The 19,057-nt window shown below is 37.0% G+C and overlaps 1 protein-coding gene across 1 annotated transcript in view; it reads left to right on the forward strand.

Moving 5' to 3' along the window:
* MANBA (mannosidase beta) overlaps positions 1-19,057 on the forward strand; it is a 136,050-nt gene that overhangs the window by 105,046 nt on the left and 11,947 nt on the right. The window contains exon 13 of the mRNA XM_077142671.1: positions 7,769-7,933. Within this exon, the coding sequence (XP_076998786.1) occupies positions 7,769-7,933 (165 nt within the window). The remainder of the gene's footprint in view (positions 1-7,768; positions 7,934-19,057) is intronic.

Raw genomic sequence — 19,057 nt, forward strand, 5'->3', positions numbered from 1 at the left:
AATCACATCTGCCCATAGGGCTGATAGGAAGATTAAATGAGTCACTATTCTGAAAGCACTTAGGACAGTGCGTGACAGTTTCCATTTCCTTCTGGTAACATCATTACAGCTGAAATCTAAAAGATTTCTAAACTGTACTTATAAGAAGGTAGAAAGCTTCCTACCTAATGGAAAATCAGGTTTACCGATCATGGGATAGATTCAAATTATTACTAGTCAGAGGGTTGGGACAAGCACAGGAGTGTTTTCAGACTTAAAAAGGGAGAAGTGTAGAAAGAAACGAAGAATATATTTTAAATGTGTACAAGTTGATCGTAAATACTAAAGTTTCTGTTTTAAATAAATGATAGTAGTAATTAGTGTTATCTAAATGATCCTAGTGATGATAGTTTGGAGACATAATTTGGAAAATATCCATACAAAATCTGGCTAATGCACGTCTCCTACATTTTGTAAAAAATAAATTCCTAAAGAATTACTTTTTTCTTTTGAGGTGATTGGCCTGGTCTTTGCATAATTGCTGAAAATTAAAGGTCATACTTTGTAAACATTTTCAGTTTTGGGGAGGTTGTGGTTATGTTTCTGTGACTTACTGTTCTAGTTTGCTAGCTGCCAGAATGCAATACACCAGAAACAGAATGGCTTTTAAAAAGGGTAATTTAATAAGTTACTAGTTCTGAGGCTGAGAAAATGTCCCAGTTAAAACAAGTCTATAGAAATGTCCAATCTAAGGCATCCAGGGAAAGATACCTTGGTTCAAGAAGGCCGATGGAATTCAAGGTTTCTCTCTCATCTGGAAGGGCACATGGGGAAACGGCGTCATCTGCTAGCTTCTCCAGGCTTCCTGTTTTATGAACCTCCCCGGGAGGTATTTTTCTTCTTCATCTCCAAAGGTTACTGGCTGGTGGACTCTGCTTCTCGTGGCTATTATGTCATTCTACTCTGCTCTCTCTGAATCTCTTTTTTTTTTCTCCAAAATGTTTCTGCTTTTATAGGACACCAGAAACTTATCAAGACCCACCCAAATGGGTGGAGACATGTCGTCACCTAATCCAGTTTAACAACCACTCTCGATTATATCACATCTCCAGGGAGATGATCTGATCACAGTTTCAAACATACAGTATTGAATAGGGATTATTCTGCCTTTATGAAATGGGATTTAGATTAAAACACGGCTTTTCTAGGGGACGTATATCCTTTCAAATCAGCACACTTACCTTGAAACTTTGGATATTTTCACGTGTAGTCAACAATTATCTTCTTATACCTTTCTTAATATTAAGAATGTATTAAGAAGCCAGAATTATTGTTTTTATTTTCCTGTAAAAAGTACAATCCCAACATGTATTTTGTATTTTTTTTTTTAATCTTAAGCTGATATTACATTCTCAAAGAGATAAAAGAGAGCCCTCTTTTATCTGTTGTGCTGGGCTTTTTTAAAAAAAGAGATTTTTGGGGGAGAGGAATATCTATTATTGTTTGGCATGTGTCTTTATAGCCAAACTGAGCATCTATGTATCAATTATGTTATATTCTGAGAAACAGATGAGCAAGCTCTAAAGCGTTTACTGTCTTAATAGTGGTACTTTGTTTTTGATAAAGAACTGTGACAGTTTTGACAGTACATTGATTCCAGTCCATTTTCAGTTTATCCCTTCTCTTTTTTTTTTTTTTAATTAATGGAAAAAAAGAAATTAACCCAACATTTAGAGATCATACCATTCTACATGCAATCATTAATTCTTAACATCATCACATAGATGCATGATCATCATTTCTTAGTACATTTGCATTGGTTTAGAAGAACTAGCAACATAACCGAAAAAGATATAGAATGTTAATATAGAGAAAAAAATAAAAGTAATAATAGTAAAATCAAAACAAAACAAAACAAAACAAAACAAAAACCTATAGCTCAGATGCAGCTTCATTCAGTGTCTTAACATGATTACTTTACAATTAGGTATTATTGTGCTGTCCATTTTTGAGTTTTTGTATCTAGTCCTGTTGCACAGTCTGTATCCCTTCAGCTTCAATTACCCATTGTCTTACCCTGTTTCTAACTCCTGCTGAACTCTGTTACCAATGACATATTTCAAGTTTATTCTCGAATGTCCGTTCACATCAGTGGGACCATACAGTATTTGTCCTTTAGTTTTTGGCTGGATTCACTCAGCATAATATTCTCTAGGTCCATCCATGTTATTACATGGTTCATAAGTTTATCTTGTCTTAAAGCTGCATAATATTCCATCGTATGTATATACCACAGTTTGTTTAGCCACTCTTCTGTTGATGGAGATTTTGGCTGTTTCCATCTCTTTGCAATTGTAAATAATGCTGCTATAAACATTGGTGTGCAAATGTTCGTTTGTGTCTTTGCCCTTAAGTCCTTTGAGTAGATACCTAGCAATGGTATTGCTGGGTCGTATGGCAGTTCTATATTCAGCTTTTTGAGGAACCGCCAAACTGCCTTCCACAGTGGTTGCACCCTTTGACATTCCCACCAACAGTGGATAAGTGTGCCTCTTTCTCCGCATCCTCTCCAGCACTTGTCATTTTCTGTTTTGTTGATAATGGCCATTCTGGTGGGTGTGAGATGATATCTCATTGTGGTTTTGATTTGCATTTCTCTAATGGCCAGGGACATTGAGCATCTCTTCATGTGCCTCTTGGCCATCCGTATTTCCTCTTCTGAGAGGTGTCTGTTCAAGTCTTTTTCCCATTTTGTAATTGGGTTGGCTGTCTTTTTGTTGTTGAGATGAACAATCTCTTTATAAATTCTGGATACTAGACCTTTATCTGATATATCATTTCCAAATATTGTCTCCCATTGTGAAGGCTCTTTCTACTTTCTTGATGAAGTTCTTTGATGCACAAAAGTGTTTAATTTTGAGGAGTTCCCATTTATTTATTTCCTTCTTCAGTGCTCTTGCTTTAGGTTTAAGGTCCATAAAACCGCCTCCAGTTGTAAGATCCATAAGATATCTCCCAACATTTTCCTCTAACTGTTTTATGGTCTTAGACCTAATGTTTAGATCTTTGATCCATTTTGAGTTAACTTTTGTATAGGGTGTGAGAGATGGGTCTTCTTTCATTCTTTTGCATATGGATATCCAGTTCTCTAGGCACCATTTATTGAAGAGACTGCTCTGTCCCAGGTGAGTTGGCTTGACTGCCTTATCAAAGATCAAATGTCCATAGATGAGAGGGTCTATATCTGAGCACTCTATTCGATTCCATTGGTCGATATATCTATCTTTATGCCAATACCATGCTGTTTTGACCACTGTGGCTTCATAATATGCCTTAAAGTCAGGCAGCGCGAGACCTCCAGCTTCGTTTTTTTCCTCAAGATGTTTTTAGCAATTCGGGGCACCCTGCCCTTCCAGATAAATTTGCTTATTGGTTTTTCTATTTCTGAAAATAAGTTGTTGGGATTTTGATTGGTATTGCATTGAATCTGTAAATCAATTTAGGTAGGATTGACATCTTAACTATATTTAGTCTTCCAATCCATGAACACGGTATGCCCTTCCATCTATTTAGGTCTTCTGTGATTTCTTTTAGCAGTTTTTTGTAGTTTTCTTTATATAGGTTTTTGTCTCTTTAGTTAAATTTATTCCTAGGTATTTTATTCTTTTAGTTGCAATTGTAAATGGGATTCGTTTCTTGATTTCCCCCTCAGCTTGTTCATTACTAGTGTATAGAAATGCTACAGATTTTTGAATGTTGATCTTGTAACCTGCTACTTTGCTGTACTCATTTATTAGCTCTAGTAGTTTTGTTGTGGATTTTTCCGGTTTTCGACGTATAGTATCATATCGTCTGCAAACAGTGATAGTTTTACTTCTTCCTTTCCAATTTTGATGCCTTGTATTTCTTTTTCTTGTCTAATTGCTCTGGCTAGAACCTCCAACACAATGTTGAATAATAGTGGTGATAGTGGACATCCTTGTCTTGTTCCTGATCTTAGGGGGAAAGTTTTCAATTTTTCCCCATTGAGGATGATATTAGCTGTGGGTTTTTCATATATTCCCTCTATCATTTTAAGGAAGTTCCCTTGTATTCCTATCTTTTGAAGTGTTTTCAACAGGAAAGGATGTTGAATCTTGTCGAATGCCTTCTCTGCATCAATTGAGATGATCATGTGATTTTTCTGCTTTGATTTGTTGATATGGTGTATTACATTAATTGATTTTCTTATGTTGAACCATCCTTGCATACCTGGGATGAATCCTACTTGGTCATGATGTATAATTCTTTTAATGTGTTGTTGGATACGATTTGCTAGAATTTTATTGAGGATTTTTGCATCTGTATTCATTAGAGAGATTGGTCTGTAGTTTTCTTTTTTTGTAATATCTTTGCCTGGTTTTGGTATGAGGGTGATGTTGGCTTCATAGAATGAATTAGGTTTTTCCCTCCACTTCGATTTTTTGAAGAGTTTGAAGAGAATTGGTACTAATTCTTTCTGGAACATTTGATAGAATTCACATGTGAAGCCATCTGGTCCTGGACTTTTCTTTTTAGGAAGCTTTTGAATGACTAATTCAATTTCTTTACTTGTGATTGGTTTGTTGAGGTCATCTATGTCTTCTTGAGTCAAAGTTGGTTGTTCATGTCTTTCCAGGAACCCATCCATTTCCTCTAAATTGTTGTATTTATTAGCGTAAAGTTGTTCATAGTATCCTGTTATTACCTCCTTTATTTCTGTGAGGTCAGTAATTATGTCCTCTCTTCATTTCTGATCTTATTTATTTGCATCCTCTCTCTTCTTCTTTTTGTCAATCTTGCTAAGGGCCCATCAATCTTATTGATTTTCTCATAGAACCAACTTCTGGCCTTATTGATTTTCTCTATTGTTTTCATGTTTTCAATTTCATTTATTTGTGCTCTAATCTTTGTTATTTCTTTCCTTTTGCTTGCTTTGGGGTTAGCTTGCTGTTCTTTCTCCAGTTCTTCCAAATGGATAGTTAATTCCTGAATTTTTGCCTTTTCTTCTTTTCTGATATAGGCATTTAGAGCAATAAATTTCCCTCTTAGCACTGCCTTTGCTGCGTCCCATAAGTTTTGATATGTTGTGTTTTCATTTTCATTCGCCTCGAGGTATTTGCTAATTTCTCTTGCAATTTCTTCTTGACCCAGTCGCTGTTTAGGAGTGTGTTGTTGAGCCTCCACGTATTTGTGAATTTTCTGGCACTCTGCCTATGATTGATTTCCAACATCATTCCTTTATGGTCCGAGAAAGTGTTGTGTAAGATTTCAATCTTTTTAAATTTGTTGAGACTTGCTTTGTGACCCAGCATATGGTCTATCTTTGAGAATGATCCATGAGCACTTGAAAAAGGTGTATCCTGCTGTTGTGGGATGTAATGTCCTATAAATGTCTATTAAGTCTAGTTCATTTATAGTAATATTCAGATTCTCTATTTCTTTGTTGATCCTCTGTCTAGATGTTCTGTCCCTTGATGAGAGTGGTGAGTTGAAGTCTCCAACTATTATGGTATATGAGTCTATTTCCCTTTTCAGTGTTTGCAGTATATTCCTCACGTATTTTGGGGCATTCTGATTCGGTGCGTAAATATTTATGATTGTTATGTCTTCTTGTTTAATTGTTCCTTTTATTAGTATATAGTGTCCTTCTTTGTCTCTTTTAACTGTTTTACATTTGAAGTCTAATTTGTTGGATATTAGTATAGCCACTCCTGCTCTTTTCTGGTTGTTATTTGCATGAAATATCTTTTCCCAACCTTTCACTTTCAACCTATGTTTATCTTTGGGTCTAAGATGTGTTTCCTGTAGACAGCATATCGAAGGATCCTGTTTTTTAATCCATTCTGCCAATCTATGTCTTTTGATTGGGGAATTCAGTCCATTGACATTTAGTGTTATTACTGTTTGGATAATATTTTCCTCTAACATTTTGCCTTTTGTATTATATATATCATATCTGATTTTCCTTCTTTCTACACTCTTTTCCATATCTCTCTCTTCTGTCTTTTTGTATCTGACTCTAGTGCTCCCTTTAGTATTTCTTGCAGAGCTGGGCTCTTGGTCACAAATTCTTTCAGTGACTTTTTGTCTGAGAATGTTTTAATTTCTCCCTCATTTTTGAAGGATAATTTTGCTGGATATAGGAGTCTTGGTTGGCAGTTTTTCTCTTTTAGTATTTTAAATATATCATCCCACTGTCTTCTAGCTTCCATGGTTTCTGCTGAGAAATCTACACAAAGTCTTATTGGGTTTCCCTTGTATGTAATGGATTGTTTTTCTCTTGCTGCTTTCAAGATCTTCTCTTTCTCTTTGACCTCTGACATTCTAACTAGTAAGTGTCTTGGAGAACGCCTATTTGGGTCTAATCTCTTTGGGGTGCGCTGCACTTCTTGGATCTGTAATTTTAGGTCTTTCATAAGAGTTGGGAAATTTTCAGTGATAATTTCTTCCATTAGTTTTTCTCCTCCTTTTCCCTTCTCTTCTCCTTCTGGGACACCCACAACACGTATATTTGTGCGGTTCATATTGTCCTTGAGTTCCCTGATACCCTGTTCAAATTTTTCCATTCTTTTCCCTATAGTTTCTGTTTCTTTTTGGAATTCAGATGTTCCATCCTCCAAATCACTAATTCTATCTTCTGTCTCTTTAAATCTATCATTGTAGCTATCCATTATTTTTTCTATGTTTGCTACTTTATCCTTCACTTCCATAAGTTCTGCGATTTGTTTTTTCAGTTTTTCTATTTCTTCTTTATGTTCAGCCCATGTCCTCTTCATGTCCTCCCTCAATTTATCGATTTCATTTTTGAAGAGGTTTTCCATTTCTGTTCGTATATTCAGCATTAGTTGTCTCAGCTCTTGTGTCTCATTTGAGCTATTGGTTTGTTCCTTTGACTGAGCCATATTCTCAATCTTTTGAGCGTGGACAGTTATCTTCTGCTGCTGGCGTCTGGGCATTTATTCAGATTTCTCTTGGTGTTGGACCCAGCAAGGTTGTAATATTTTTCTGTGAAATCTCTGGGTTCTGTTTTTCTTATCCTGCCCAGTAGGTGGCGCTCGTGGCACACGTTTGTCTGCGGGTCCCACCAGTAAAAGGTGCTGTGGGACCTTAAACTTTGGAAAACTCTCGCCGTCCTGGGGGTTCGCTAGCCGAAGCGGCTTGAGCCCGCCCGGGGTCCGAACGCAGGAGGTGTCCGAACGCAGGGAGGGTTGCTGGTCGCCGCAGCCAGGGAAAGAGCCCGTCCAAATTTCCTAGTCGGCCCTGGGCCACAAGCGTGGCGGGAGGGCGCCAGCGGCAGCGGCCCGCCCGAGAGAGTGCACGTTCCCCGGGAGTCATGGGGTCACCGTTCTCCGCGGCCTGGGGGTTTCCGATCCAATTCTCTCAGTTGGTCCGGGGGCTGCGCGTGGTGACAGCTTATTTAACCAAACAGATAAAATGGCATTTAGAAGTACATATAATGAGTGCTGGAAAAGAAGAAACAGGAATACATGCTGATATGATAAAACTTTAGAGAGAAATACCAAAATGTAATTTTCTGGGTTTGGATAAGGTTTAGGTACCAAATCTTATTTTGTGCTTCAGTTTTGCTCAAGGCTAATCTTCCACCAATAACAAATATATGGTTGAAACATTTATGAAATTAGAGCCAAAGAATAAACCTTGAGATCTTTTATAGTATGTGGAGTGATTTCCAATTTTTCAAGAATGAATGGAAAACTCATTTTGTTGCTATTTTCTCAAATTGCAATTCTTATTTTTTACCCAAAAGGTCTCATCTAAAGAGGACTGGTCTTACACAAGCCAATTTTCAGTTCATCGACAACATCATGCAAACGGTAACGATGAAATGCTTCATCAGGCTGAGCTTCATTTCAGACTCCCTCAAAATACAGATCCCCTGCGTGCATTCAAAGATACCATCTACCTGACCCAGGTAAGATGTTTTCATTCTGGAGTTGACCAGGTTCTTGCAGGTAACATAAGAGATAATGCAGGTCTTGTGTGGTGAAAAATATTCATTTGTCCACTTATACTGATTAAATATTTTTTTCTTCAAGACACATATATATTGACAGGAAAGATTTGAAATTGTTAAATGTCTTGGCATGGACATCTCGTACCAGAACAGCTCATGAAATTCTAAAACAAATAAAATGCTTCCTAGCTCAAGATCACTATAAAGTTTCAGTAATTAAGATGGTATTATTTTTCCGAGGATAAAATAGACCAATGAAACAGAACAGAGTTCAGAAACAGATTCATGCATAATGTGGTCATCTGATTTATCACCAAGATGCTATTGCAATCTAGTGGGGAAAAGATAATCTTATCAGTATAGTCCTGCGTCTGTTGACTATCTTTATGGGAAAATAAATGAACCTTGACGCCATGTCCAAAAATTGATTTGAAAATGAATGAAAGATTCAAGTGTGAATGGTAAACAATAACTCTTTTAGAAAAAAAAACAGGGATCCTGACCTTAGGATAGACAGAGATTTCTTAAACAGTATATAAAAATCTCTAACTGTAAAAGAAAAAAATGATAAATTAGACTTCATAAAAATTATGGACTTCTATTTATCAAAGTCCCCCTTTAAGAGAGAGAAAGTCAAGTCACAGTTTGGGTGAAAATATTTGCAAATATATGTATATATATATGCATTTCTGATAAAAGATTCATAACCAGGATAGTGAGCTTCTATAGAGCAGTAAGAAAAAGTCAGATAAACTTTTTAAAAATGGACAAAAATCTTGAACAGACACTTCACCAAAGAAAATGCCCAAATGGCCAACAAATGTATAAAAATGTGTTCAATCTCATTCTTAATCAGAGAAATGCAAATTGAAAGCCATACCAGGATGCCCCTACATGCCTAGCAGAGTGGCTAAAATTAAAAAGATTGACAATACCAACTGTTGGGAATGAGGTAGAACAGCTGGAACTTTTAGACATTGTTGGTAGGAGTGTAAATAGTTTAAACATGTTGGAAAATTTTATGACAGTTTTTACCAAAGCTAAACATTTGCTTCCCCTTTGAACTATTATTTCTACTCCTAGTTATTTTCCACGAAAAGTGAGTGCACCAACCGAAATGTATGAAAATGTTCATAGCAGCTTTCATCGTAATTGTCACCAAATGGGAACGACATAAATGCCCTTTATCAGGAGAATTCATGAACAGATGGTAGTATATTCATACAATGGAATATGCCATAGCAACAAAAAAGAGAATGAACTGATACCAGAATTAACTTGGGTAAAATTCACAGACATGACATTGAGCAAAAAAAATTAGACATAAAAGGGTACATACTGTATGATTCTTTTTCTTTTTAACATGGGCAGGCATCAGGAATCGAACCCGGGTCCTCTGGCATGGCAGGCAAACATTCTTGCCTGCTGAGCCACCGTGGCCCACCCTGTATGATTCTTTTTATGTTGCAATTTAAGTATAGACAAAACCAATCAAAGTGATGGCATTTTGCGTACTAATGGCACTTCTTGTGAAGGAGGTTGATAGACAGTAATTTGGAAAGGGGTACAAGGGAACTTTCTGGAGCACTGAAAAAGTTCTGTACTTGATCTGATGGTAGTTACATGGATGTTTGCATATGTCAGACTTCATTGAGTTGTACACTTAAGATTTCTGCACCTTATTGGATATATCTTTAAAATATCTTTAATAAGATATAATTGACATACCATAAAATTCACTATAATAGAATGGTTTTTAGTAAATTCACTTAATTGTGCATCCATCACCAAAATCGAACTTTAGATTATCATTTAAAGATGTAGATTATCATCACCCCTAAAGAGAAACCTTGCACCCATTAACAGTCACTTTCTACTTCTTCCCTCTCACCAGCCCTATATTAAAGCCATTATATATTTACAGATGTTTTCACCATAATTTTTTCATGTTCTGAGAGAGAAGGTTAAAGTCTAACTAACCCCAGTCATAGGGGTTGATCTGAAGTAGGTCAGAAGTTTTTGTTAACATGATCACATTTTTTAAAACATAATCACATTTTAATTAACACCTAAAAATGTACCAATTTTTATCCATATTCATGCTCACTCTCATCAGTTTCCCCCATATGAAAACACTAACCCCTGCATAGAAGCTGAAACAGAAAACTGTAAGCCAAGTGAATAATCTTTTTTTTAGAAGGCAATGAGATGATTAAGAGGATTTTAATATTTTAACCATAATCTTATCATTTAAGGAAGTTTTGCCAGTGCAATATGTAATCTATGAATTACCTAACAGAACACAGAATTTAGGTAATATTTACATCTCCCTCTTTAAAAAAGTGCTGCAATTCATTCTTACTAGGCTTAGATAGCCTTATTAATGCATCTCATTTTTGGTATATGAAATGGGGTGATCTTTTTCTTGTATATGTGTTTGTGTGACCCTTTTCAGCTGTTATTTTTCATGCTGGCTCTCCTCTTTCCAGCTGTTCATTTTATTAGTTACTTTATTTTGTTTCTTCAAACACTGCATTCAAAGAGCTGACAGAAATAATTGTTCTTTTCTGAATTCATCAGCATTAAAAGTTTATAGTTAGGAGTTGGGTTTGCAAATGGAATTATTTCTTTCTTGTTTTTGTCTGAGAGTTTAGTGCTAGTTTCCTATCAGGCATTGGCCTGGAACTGAACTTGTTTTATGCATCTGATTAGTTCTGCCTTGGAACTCTCCGACATACCAGATGGGATCTGAGATGAACAAAATAATAATCATGATTTTTTGTTTTGCTGTGTTTACTGTTGGACTTTCTTTTTGAAATACAAAGAAGAAATATTAATACAAAAAAGTTTTTTCCCCCCTCATTACTTTGATTTTAGAACAATCATCTTTAATCCTTGTATTACACTGAAACCCTTCTTTGGTCCACTTTGTCTGTTCTCACCCCCTCTTCTGGTTCATTTTCTTATAGATGAACATACTATTCTGAAGAACAGTGTGCTTGTCCATGTGCAACTTTTTCAGCTAAACTTTTAATTAAGCAAATTTTTTTTTTGGCACTGTAAGAAAAGTCTTGACCAAGAAAGCTGTGTAGTAACTTCTCACATTCAGATTCTTTCCTGTCTTCTCTTTATCTTATAACCAAGGATTTTTTTTTCTAGTTTCTTTCCTCCTTTAATTCTCCTAATGCTCCAAAATGATCTTGCCTTATCTTTCATTTTCTACCTTATCTATTCTCTTATATAGTATCCCACATAGTCCACATGCATAGGTGTACCTTCTTATTCCACCAGCACGGACTCTTATTATCCTCTTAGAGAGGAAGCAGGGCTAGTGACATCTTTATTGATCCCTTAGATTATAGCCCACTTTAGTGGTTTCATTTATTCTTCAACTGTTTATTGAGCATCTATTACATGCTAGATGCTTGGAGATGTCCTTGACAGACTCATATTCTTCACCTTATCTCCCCTTGTTGCAAGCAACTTAATCAAAAGAACTCAGGGGAAAATGTAGGTTGTGCTGCAGTCCCAAGTGTCGATGATACTTGCTGCTCTGGATCAGTCAGTTTTTTGGTGAGCGGCACTGAGACATCTACTCAAGATACAGGCCATGTGGAGCTTTTAGGATGGGCATGGGGTGGGCAAAAGAGTGAGATGAAGGGTTACTATTATTAACATAGTTTACTATATACTAGAAGATTTTATATAGCATTGTGTAATTTAACAGACAGACAATTATCATTCTTCAGTATCCACTATATACCTGGGCCAGGAAAATGTTCTTTATGTCTTCTGATGCAATTCTAACACTATTTCCAAGTGACCATGTTGCTATCTCCATTTTATGTGTGAAGAGGCAGATGCTAAGGTCAGGCAGTGAATGTAATCAATTTGGGTTTCTGTTTCTTAAAGTATAACATTGTATCTTTTCACAATCAAGATAATGGAAGCTTTATAACTACTGAAATGTTTGGTTGAATTCTAACACTAATTTTCAGCAATTAGGTATGACAAGCACCAGAAATTTGGCACATTTAAAAGACTTCATTGGAACATGAGAGAAAATCAGTGAAACCAAAAGTTAGTACTTTGACTAGCAAAAATGATAAACCTTTAGCTAGACTGACCAGGAGCGAGGATGGGAAAGAGAAAGAGAAGGAGGGAGGTGGGAAGAGGGGGAAGGAAGGAGAATAAGAAAGAATTTTGAAAAAAGGGGGCATTACTAACCAAACTTATAGAAATAAAAATGATTATTAAGTGAATATTATGAACAGTTGTATGGCAGCAAATTAAGTAGTCTAGATGAACAGTTTCCTAGAGAGATACAAACTAGCAAATCGACTCAAGAAGAGATAGGAAAATCTGAATAGACCCGTAAAATGTTGAGAGATTGTTAAATTTCCCACACACAAAAAAAGCCCAGGACAAGATGGCTTCACTGGTGATTAAAAAAAATGTTTAAAGAAGAATTAATACCAGTCATTCACAAACTCTTCCAGAAAATAGAAGGGGAACTCTTCCTAACGTATTCTGTGAAGCCAGTATTACCCTGCTACCAAACCAAATGAAGATACCTCAAGAAAAGCAAACTATAGATTAATATCCTTTATGAATATAGGTGGGAAAATCTTCAACAAAATACCAGCAATCCAAGTCCAGAATCATACAAAAAGGCTTATACAACATGACAAGGGGAATGTATGTCAGGAATGCAAAGTTGGGACAATATAGGAAAATCAATCAATGTAATACACCATGTTAATATAACAAAGGAAAAATGATCACATGGTCATCTCAATAGGCACAGAAAGTCTTTGGGCAAAATTCAACACTTTATCATTATAAAACATTCAGAAAATAAGGAGTACAAGGGAGCACCTTCACCCTGATAGAGGATATCTATAAAAAACTGACTACTAACATCATACTTAATGGTGAAACTGAAAGCATTTCTTCCCAGATCAGGATCTGTACAAGGATGCCTGCTCTCACCACTGCTATTGAGATAAACACATGCATCTATGGCTGATTTGTTTTTTATAATGGTGTCAATACTGTAAAATAGGGAAAGAATGGGCTTTTCAACAAATGGTGTTAGGACAACTGGATATCACATGCCAAAGATCGAATTTGGACCCCTACTCACAACATATATAAAAATGAACCCAAAATATATCAAAAGTATAAATTTAAGAGGTAAAACTATAAAAATTTAGAATAAAACATAGGTGTAAATCTCTGTGAGCTTAGATTAAGCTACCATTACATGTGATACTGTACAGTGAAGAATTAACCTGACCCCTAATACTATGTCAAACTTTAGGGACACCCAAATCAATAGGCCATGCCCTCGATCAGGAGGCTGACTCTTGTGAAGCTTATGTAGGTAGCAGAGAAGCTTAGACTACCTATAGGCATACCTAAGAATTACTTCTGGAGGACCTCTGTTGTTGCTCGGATGTGGCCTCAGTCTCTCTAAGCCCAACTCTGCAGGTGAAATCATTACCCTCCCCACTATGTGGGACATGACATCCAGGGGTGGAAGTCTCCCTGGCGACGTGGGAGATGACTCCCAGGGATGGATCCAGACCTGGCACCATGAGATCAACAATTGCATCCTGACCAAAAGGGGGAAGAGAAGTATAATTAATAAAGTATCAGTGGCAGAGAGAGTTCAAATAGAGTCGTGAGGCTACTCTGGAGATAGCTCTTATGCAAGCTTCGGGTAGACCATGCTACCTATCATAACCTGCCAACCCCCAACCAGGAGCATTCCAGCCAATCCTAAAGAACACCTAGGGCAATATAGAAGATTCCACAAGGGTTCCAGGCACTAGAGTAACTTTCAAGAAACCTAAAACCTCCAGATGGGTCCCTGCTCCAGATAAGTCCTGAAACCTAGCCTCACCTCTCCAGAACATCAGATCATTCCATCTCCCTATCCCATATTAGTGACAGACCTTCCAATATGAAAAATTTACAGTTGCCATAGTCCAAACATTCTTAAAGAGAAAGATGGAAAGATCAAAGGTGATGGTGGAGTTATACAGAGAAGATAGGATTAACAAATGAATATGAATGTTGCATCATTAAATTGATATCTCTTTTAGTTAGAGCAACTAGAAGTAAAACCTAAAATTGTGTAATTGTAATCCCTGTCAAACGCTGAAATATGTTCTACAACTAATTGTGATGCTGTGCTTTGAAGTTTATTGCTTTTTTTTTGTGTATATGTTATTTTTCACAAGAAAAAGAAGGGGAAAAAAAAGTCAATTGTGATGATAAAAAAAATTTAAGCCTTCTAGCCTCCTATATTCTGAAACAGCTAGAAGGAAAAATGTGAGAGGATCATATGGTAGCCCATGACAAACTCTGGAATCTGTCCTGTAACTACCTGTTGAAGAGTGCTTTGAAAACTATTGCTTTTTAATTTCTTTGCTTTGTATATATGTTATGCTGTACAATAAAAAAGATAAAAAAAAATTAACCCAGCCCCAAATGAGATCTGGCTGTTGTTGTTGGCTCCTGGGAAGTGATCTCTAAGCCCTTGGAATGTCATTCCTCATAGGAGAGTCTTTGTTTGCCCGCGGACCTTGAGCACCAGACTAACAGAATTTATGGTGGGGTCTCTGGGCCACACAGTAGCAGTTCTGTATCTGTAAGGTTTGGAGACTAAAGGTCAACGACGTGAGCAGTATGTGATAAAGTTCCAAAAAAATTCTGGATGCCAAAGGCTCTGGTGAGATTCTTTGGTTTTTGAATTTTGTTATACTTTTATTCCAGGAAAGTAATGCTGTCCATGGCTTCACGGGGAGAGGATAACACAACACAAGCACCACTTATGGAGTTTTTCCTGGACCCTACCCTATGCACTACTTTCCTTGGCTGACTTTAATCAATATCCTTTGTCCGTAATAAGTCATACCCATGAGTATAACAGTTTTCATGAGTTCTGTAGTCCTTCTAGTAAATTATCAAACCTTATGGTAGCTTTGAGATGTCCCCCAAACTTGCAATTCATGTCAGAAGTCAGAGCAGTCTTGTGGCCTGTTCCCTCTAACTCTCACAGGCACCTAAAGCACAAGTAACCGTATGAAAAATAAATAAAATGCACTTCATCAAAATTAAAATTTCTGTGCATCAAAGGACACGATCAAGAAGAAAATGAAAGGCAACCCAAAGAATGGGAGAAAATGTTTGTAAATCATATATATGACAAGGGTTTAGTATCTGAAACACATAAAAAGCTCTTACAACTCAGCAATTAAAAAGGCAAATAACCCAATTAATAAATGGACAAAGGACCTAATTGACTTATCTTCAGAGAAGATATGCAAATGCCCAATAGATATGTGGGATGATCTCAACATCATTAGCCATTAGAAAAATGCACAACGAAACCACAATGAGTTACCACTCCATACCCACTAGGATGGCTACAATCAAAAAGGTGGATAATAGCAAGAGTTGACAAGGATGTGGAGAAATTGGAACCTTCATATGTTACTGGTGGGAATATAAAATGGTACAGCTGCTGTGAAAGAAGTTTGGAGGTTCTTTAAAATGTTGAACATATAATTATGTTTAAAATTATAAAATGTTACCCATTATAGATAAACCATCACTGGGATATATAACTCAGCAGATCCTCTCATAGACATATAACCAAGAGAATGTTTCACCCAAAAACTTGTATATGGATATTCATAGCAGCATTACTCATAATACCTAAAAAGTTGAAACAACCCAAATGTCCATCAGCTGATGAATTTGTAAACAAATTGTGGTATACTCATACAATGAAATATTTTTCAACAATGAAAAGGAATGAAGTATTGATACATACTATGACTTGAATATATATCGATGACATTGTGCTAAGTGAAAGAAGACAGACACAAAAGGTCACATATTGGATGATTCCATTTATATGAAGTATCTATAACAGACAAATCCATAGAAGCAGAGGTAGATTAGATAGTGATGATGGTTGCACAATCTGTGAATGTATTAGAAGCCATTGAACTGTACACTTTAAAAGGATGAATTGTGTGGTATGTGAATTATATCTCAGTTTTAAAAAGGCTTTATTTTTTATTTCTTATAAATGAAGTAAAATTTTAAAAAATCACATTCTGTCAGGAGAACTTAGTTACATGGTTACTCCTTTTTTCCAGAGTTGGGAAAGTGTTTATGGGCGTTGTAGCCCAGCCACTACTCTTTCACTCTGGAGGAAGGGGAGAATGGGTTTTGTTAGTCAGCTATTAGCCTCCATTGCAGTGGCAAAGCTGGAATTAGACACTAGGTCTTTGACTTCTGGTCCCATTTTTTTTTTTACCATACCATCTGTTTCTCTATGGAGACTGATTTCATAAGTGTATTCAAACATGCTGCTGAAAATAGGCATATTTCTAAAACTAAAATAAGATTCATCTTCCAACAGTGGAGGCTACATAACCCAGGAAGTGACTAAGCATTTATCCATTCTTATTTGAAAAGATTGCCCTCTTTAGGGAAGGATGCATGGATATGCATGTTTAGGGTTAAGTTTTAAAGGGAAAGAGGCAGTTCCAAAGATTTTTCTGGGAACTAGGATTGGACAACATCCCTTTAAGAGATGTAGTGAGCAGTACTTCCTGCATTTTTATGAGCAAGAGTGCCATTCATCGGTCCTTGCTGGCACCCTCAGTTTATACTACTGGTATGGAGCCATCTATATGGAGTATTCCATACTGTGCTAAAACACAGGCTCTTCAAAGAGAACTCCAATTTCAGGTATGATGGGCTACTAGTTAGAGCTAGCCTCATGCTCTTTTTTTTCACTGCTGGCAAGGGCTAGGAGTCCTGCTTTCATTAAAACATTTTTTAAATTAAATCTAATTTTTTTAATTAAAAAATTCTGAGCGACTACTAATATTTTCCTATCAAGCCATTTCTGGCTTTTACCTTTTCAGGTAAAAGACAGTGAGGAAATTGGTATTAATTAGAATGGATATAGAGCGTTAGGTACTTAGATCTTGCAGGTAGTCCTGAAGATTGGTATAACTTGGATGCTGAAAATTCAAATGCTTACTGGGTCCAGGCAGGTAATGTAAATGGCTAAGAGTGATTATTGGGACTGGGGGCAAACTGTAGCCTGCAGGCCCCAATTAAGGACATTAAAAACCAACAACCTCACCAGAAACTCTGTAACTCACTGTGTGGGCCAATTAAGACCTACCTGCAGCTAAATTCAGCACAGAGGCTACCAGTTTGTGGCAGTCTCCCTACTGGAGCCTAATGTGCTACTATGCAGTGAGAACTTTAAAATTTGCTCGTATTATTGCCAAAGGAAATAACGCAAGAAGGGAAAAAATTGATTTGCACAAAAAGGTGTTCTTAGCTCTTGTGTTTAGAAAAGAAAAAACTGGAAGCCATTCTTATGCCTAATTAAGCAAATAACTGCATTACCACTTAAAGCACAATGATGCATAGAAGATGTTGGAGCATGGAAGTGTACACATGTGGAAATCAAGTGAGTGCAGAAAGCAAAACAGCAAATGTATAGGAGTAAAATATATATTAACAAAAAATGGAAAATAATTTAGAACAATATGAATAAGTTGATGCTTATCAGATTTTTTCCCCCTAAAAAGTAGCTTAAAGTCACCATAAGGAAAAAGAAAATACAGGTCACCTCTACCAAGGCCATCAATAAAACACCTAGTTGTCCTTTGGATTGGCTCCAACTAAGGTTATTACTTTGTCCTAGAAGTTTTCATTTTTGTCTGAAAGAGATAACTTAATTACTTATCCTACACACTGATATTTTGGTTCCATCTCAGAATTTTTATTTTATTTTTCTCCTATTTGCCCTGCTTTGTAGATCTGGACCCCTGGAAAGTAATTCCAGTCCAGAACTCCTTGAATGATTCCTTTTCTTCCATACCATTAATGAATTCAGGGCTGAGCCCAGTTCCTGGGGGGTAGTATTAGAATGTTAGCAGGTCCCCTTGGCCTCTGTGGTGTGTCCGGACTGGTCCATACTTTGGGGACACTTTGGGCACCCAACGTGTGGTGTTTGCTGGTGATTTCTAGTCATTGTTTGCTCTACGACCTGCCAGGGCTGGGCTGGCAGCTTTCTGAAATGTCTGGTGACTGGAATCTCAGCTGCCCACTGTTTTGTGTTTTATGTTTTTAAATATCCTTGAATATATTTACATAAAAGGCAAGGCATTTTCCTATATAAAAATTTATCACTTTCCTGCTAGTTCAAATAAATTCAATACATAGTTTTACAGCGAAAAGTCCTAGCTCAGAACTGTAAGTGAAAACTTGACTCGTGACACCCAGGGAACATATGTTACAGCTCCCTTTGCAGGAACTCTGGTAGAGCCATCCAGAAATGCCAGGACCACCGAAAGCCCCGCTTGTAGTTTTGTCTTTTTTGAATCTGAGCAGCTGGAGTTTCCAAGCTGCTTTACAGAATGGTTCCATCAGGTAAGAGCCCAGGAGGTGAGCAAGTCCGACGAGTACAGCACAAGAAGTGGTTTCCTCACAAAGCTTTTGCCCTCTTCCATCTTCTGACCAATGCACTTTGAACACTGAAGTCTGACTTCAGGCTGCCAATTCTTTGGCAGCATCTCTTCTTGCCCATACTTGAAGTCTTCTGCACCTATCAGGCAAGGAAGAGCTTGGGAGGGTTCTCTAGAGCAATACTGTACTACGGGCTCTGTACAGTTGCTTTCATTCTGGAATGAGGGCCTACGTTTGGCCAAACACAATTCAAAGTGATCTTCTACTGCCATGAAGAGGTTCTGGAATGCCACGGCTTCCTGGTTAAGAAGCTGTCTGGCATCAGGAGATGCAAACCACATAGGTACTGCAGCAGCAGTTAGACAAGCAGCTATCACAACAGTGTTACTTTTTGCTAAGGAAGTTAACAGACATTATAGTTGCTGTTGACCCTCAAATCTCCCTTTCACAAAGTTATTCCACTTCATCCATGATGAGGTGCTTCCCTTGAAAGCAGTTATGGCACTGCTTGCTTGTTTGACTGCCCAAGTTAAATTGCATTTCCACAGAATGGGCTAATTATGGTCC

Source organism: Tamandua tetradactyla, chromosome 24 (genome assembly GCF_023851605.1).
Source record: "Tamandua tetradactyla isolate mTamTet1 chromosome 24, mTamTet1.pri, whole genome shotgun sequence".
Lineage (NCBI taxonomy): Eukaryota > Metazoa > Chordata > Mammalia > Pilosa > Myrmecophagidae > Tamandua > Tamandua tetradactyla.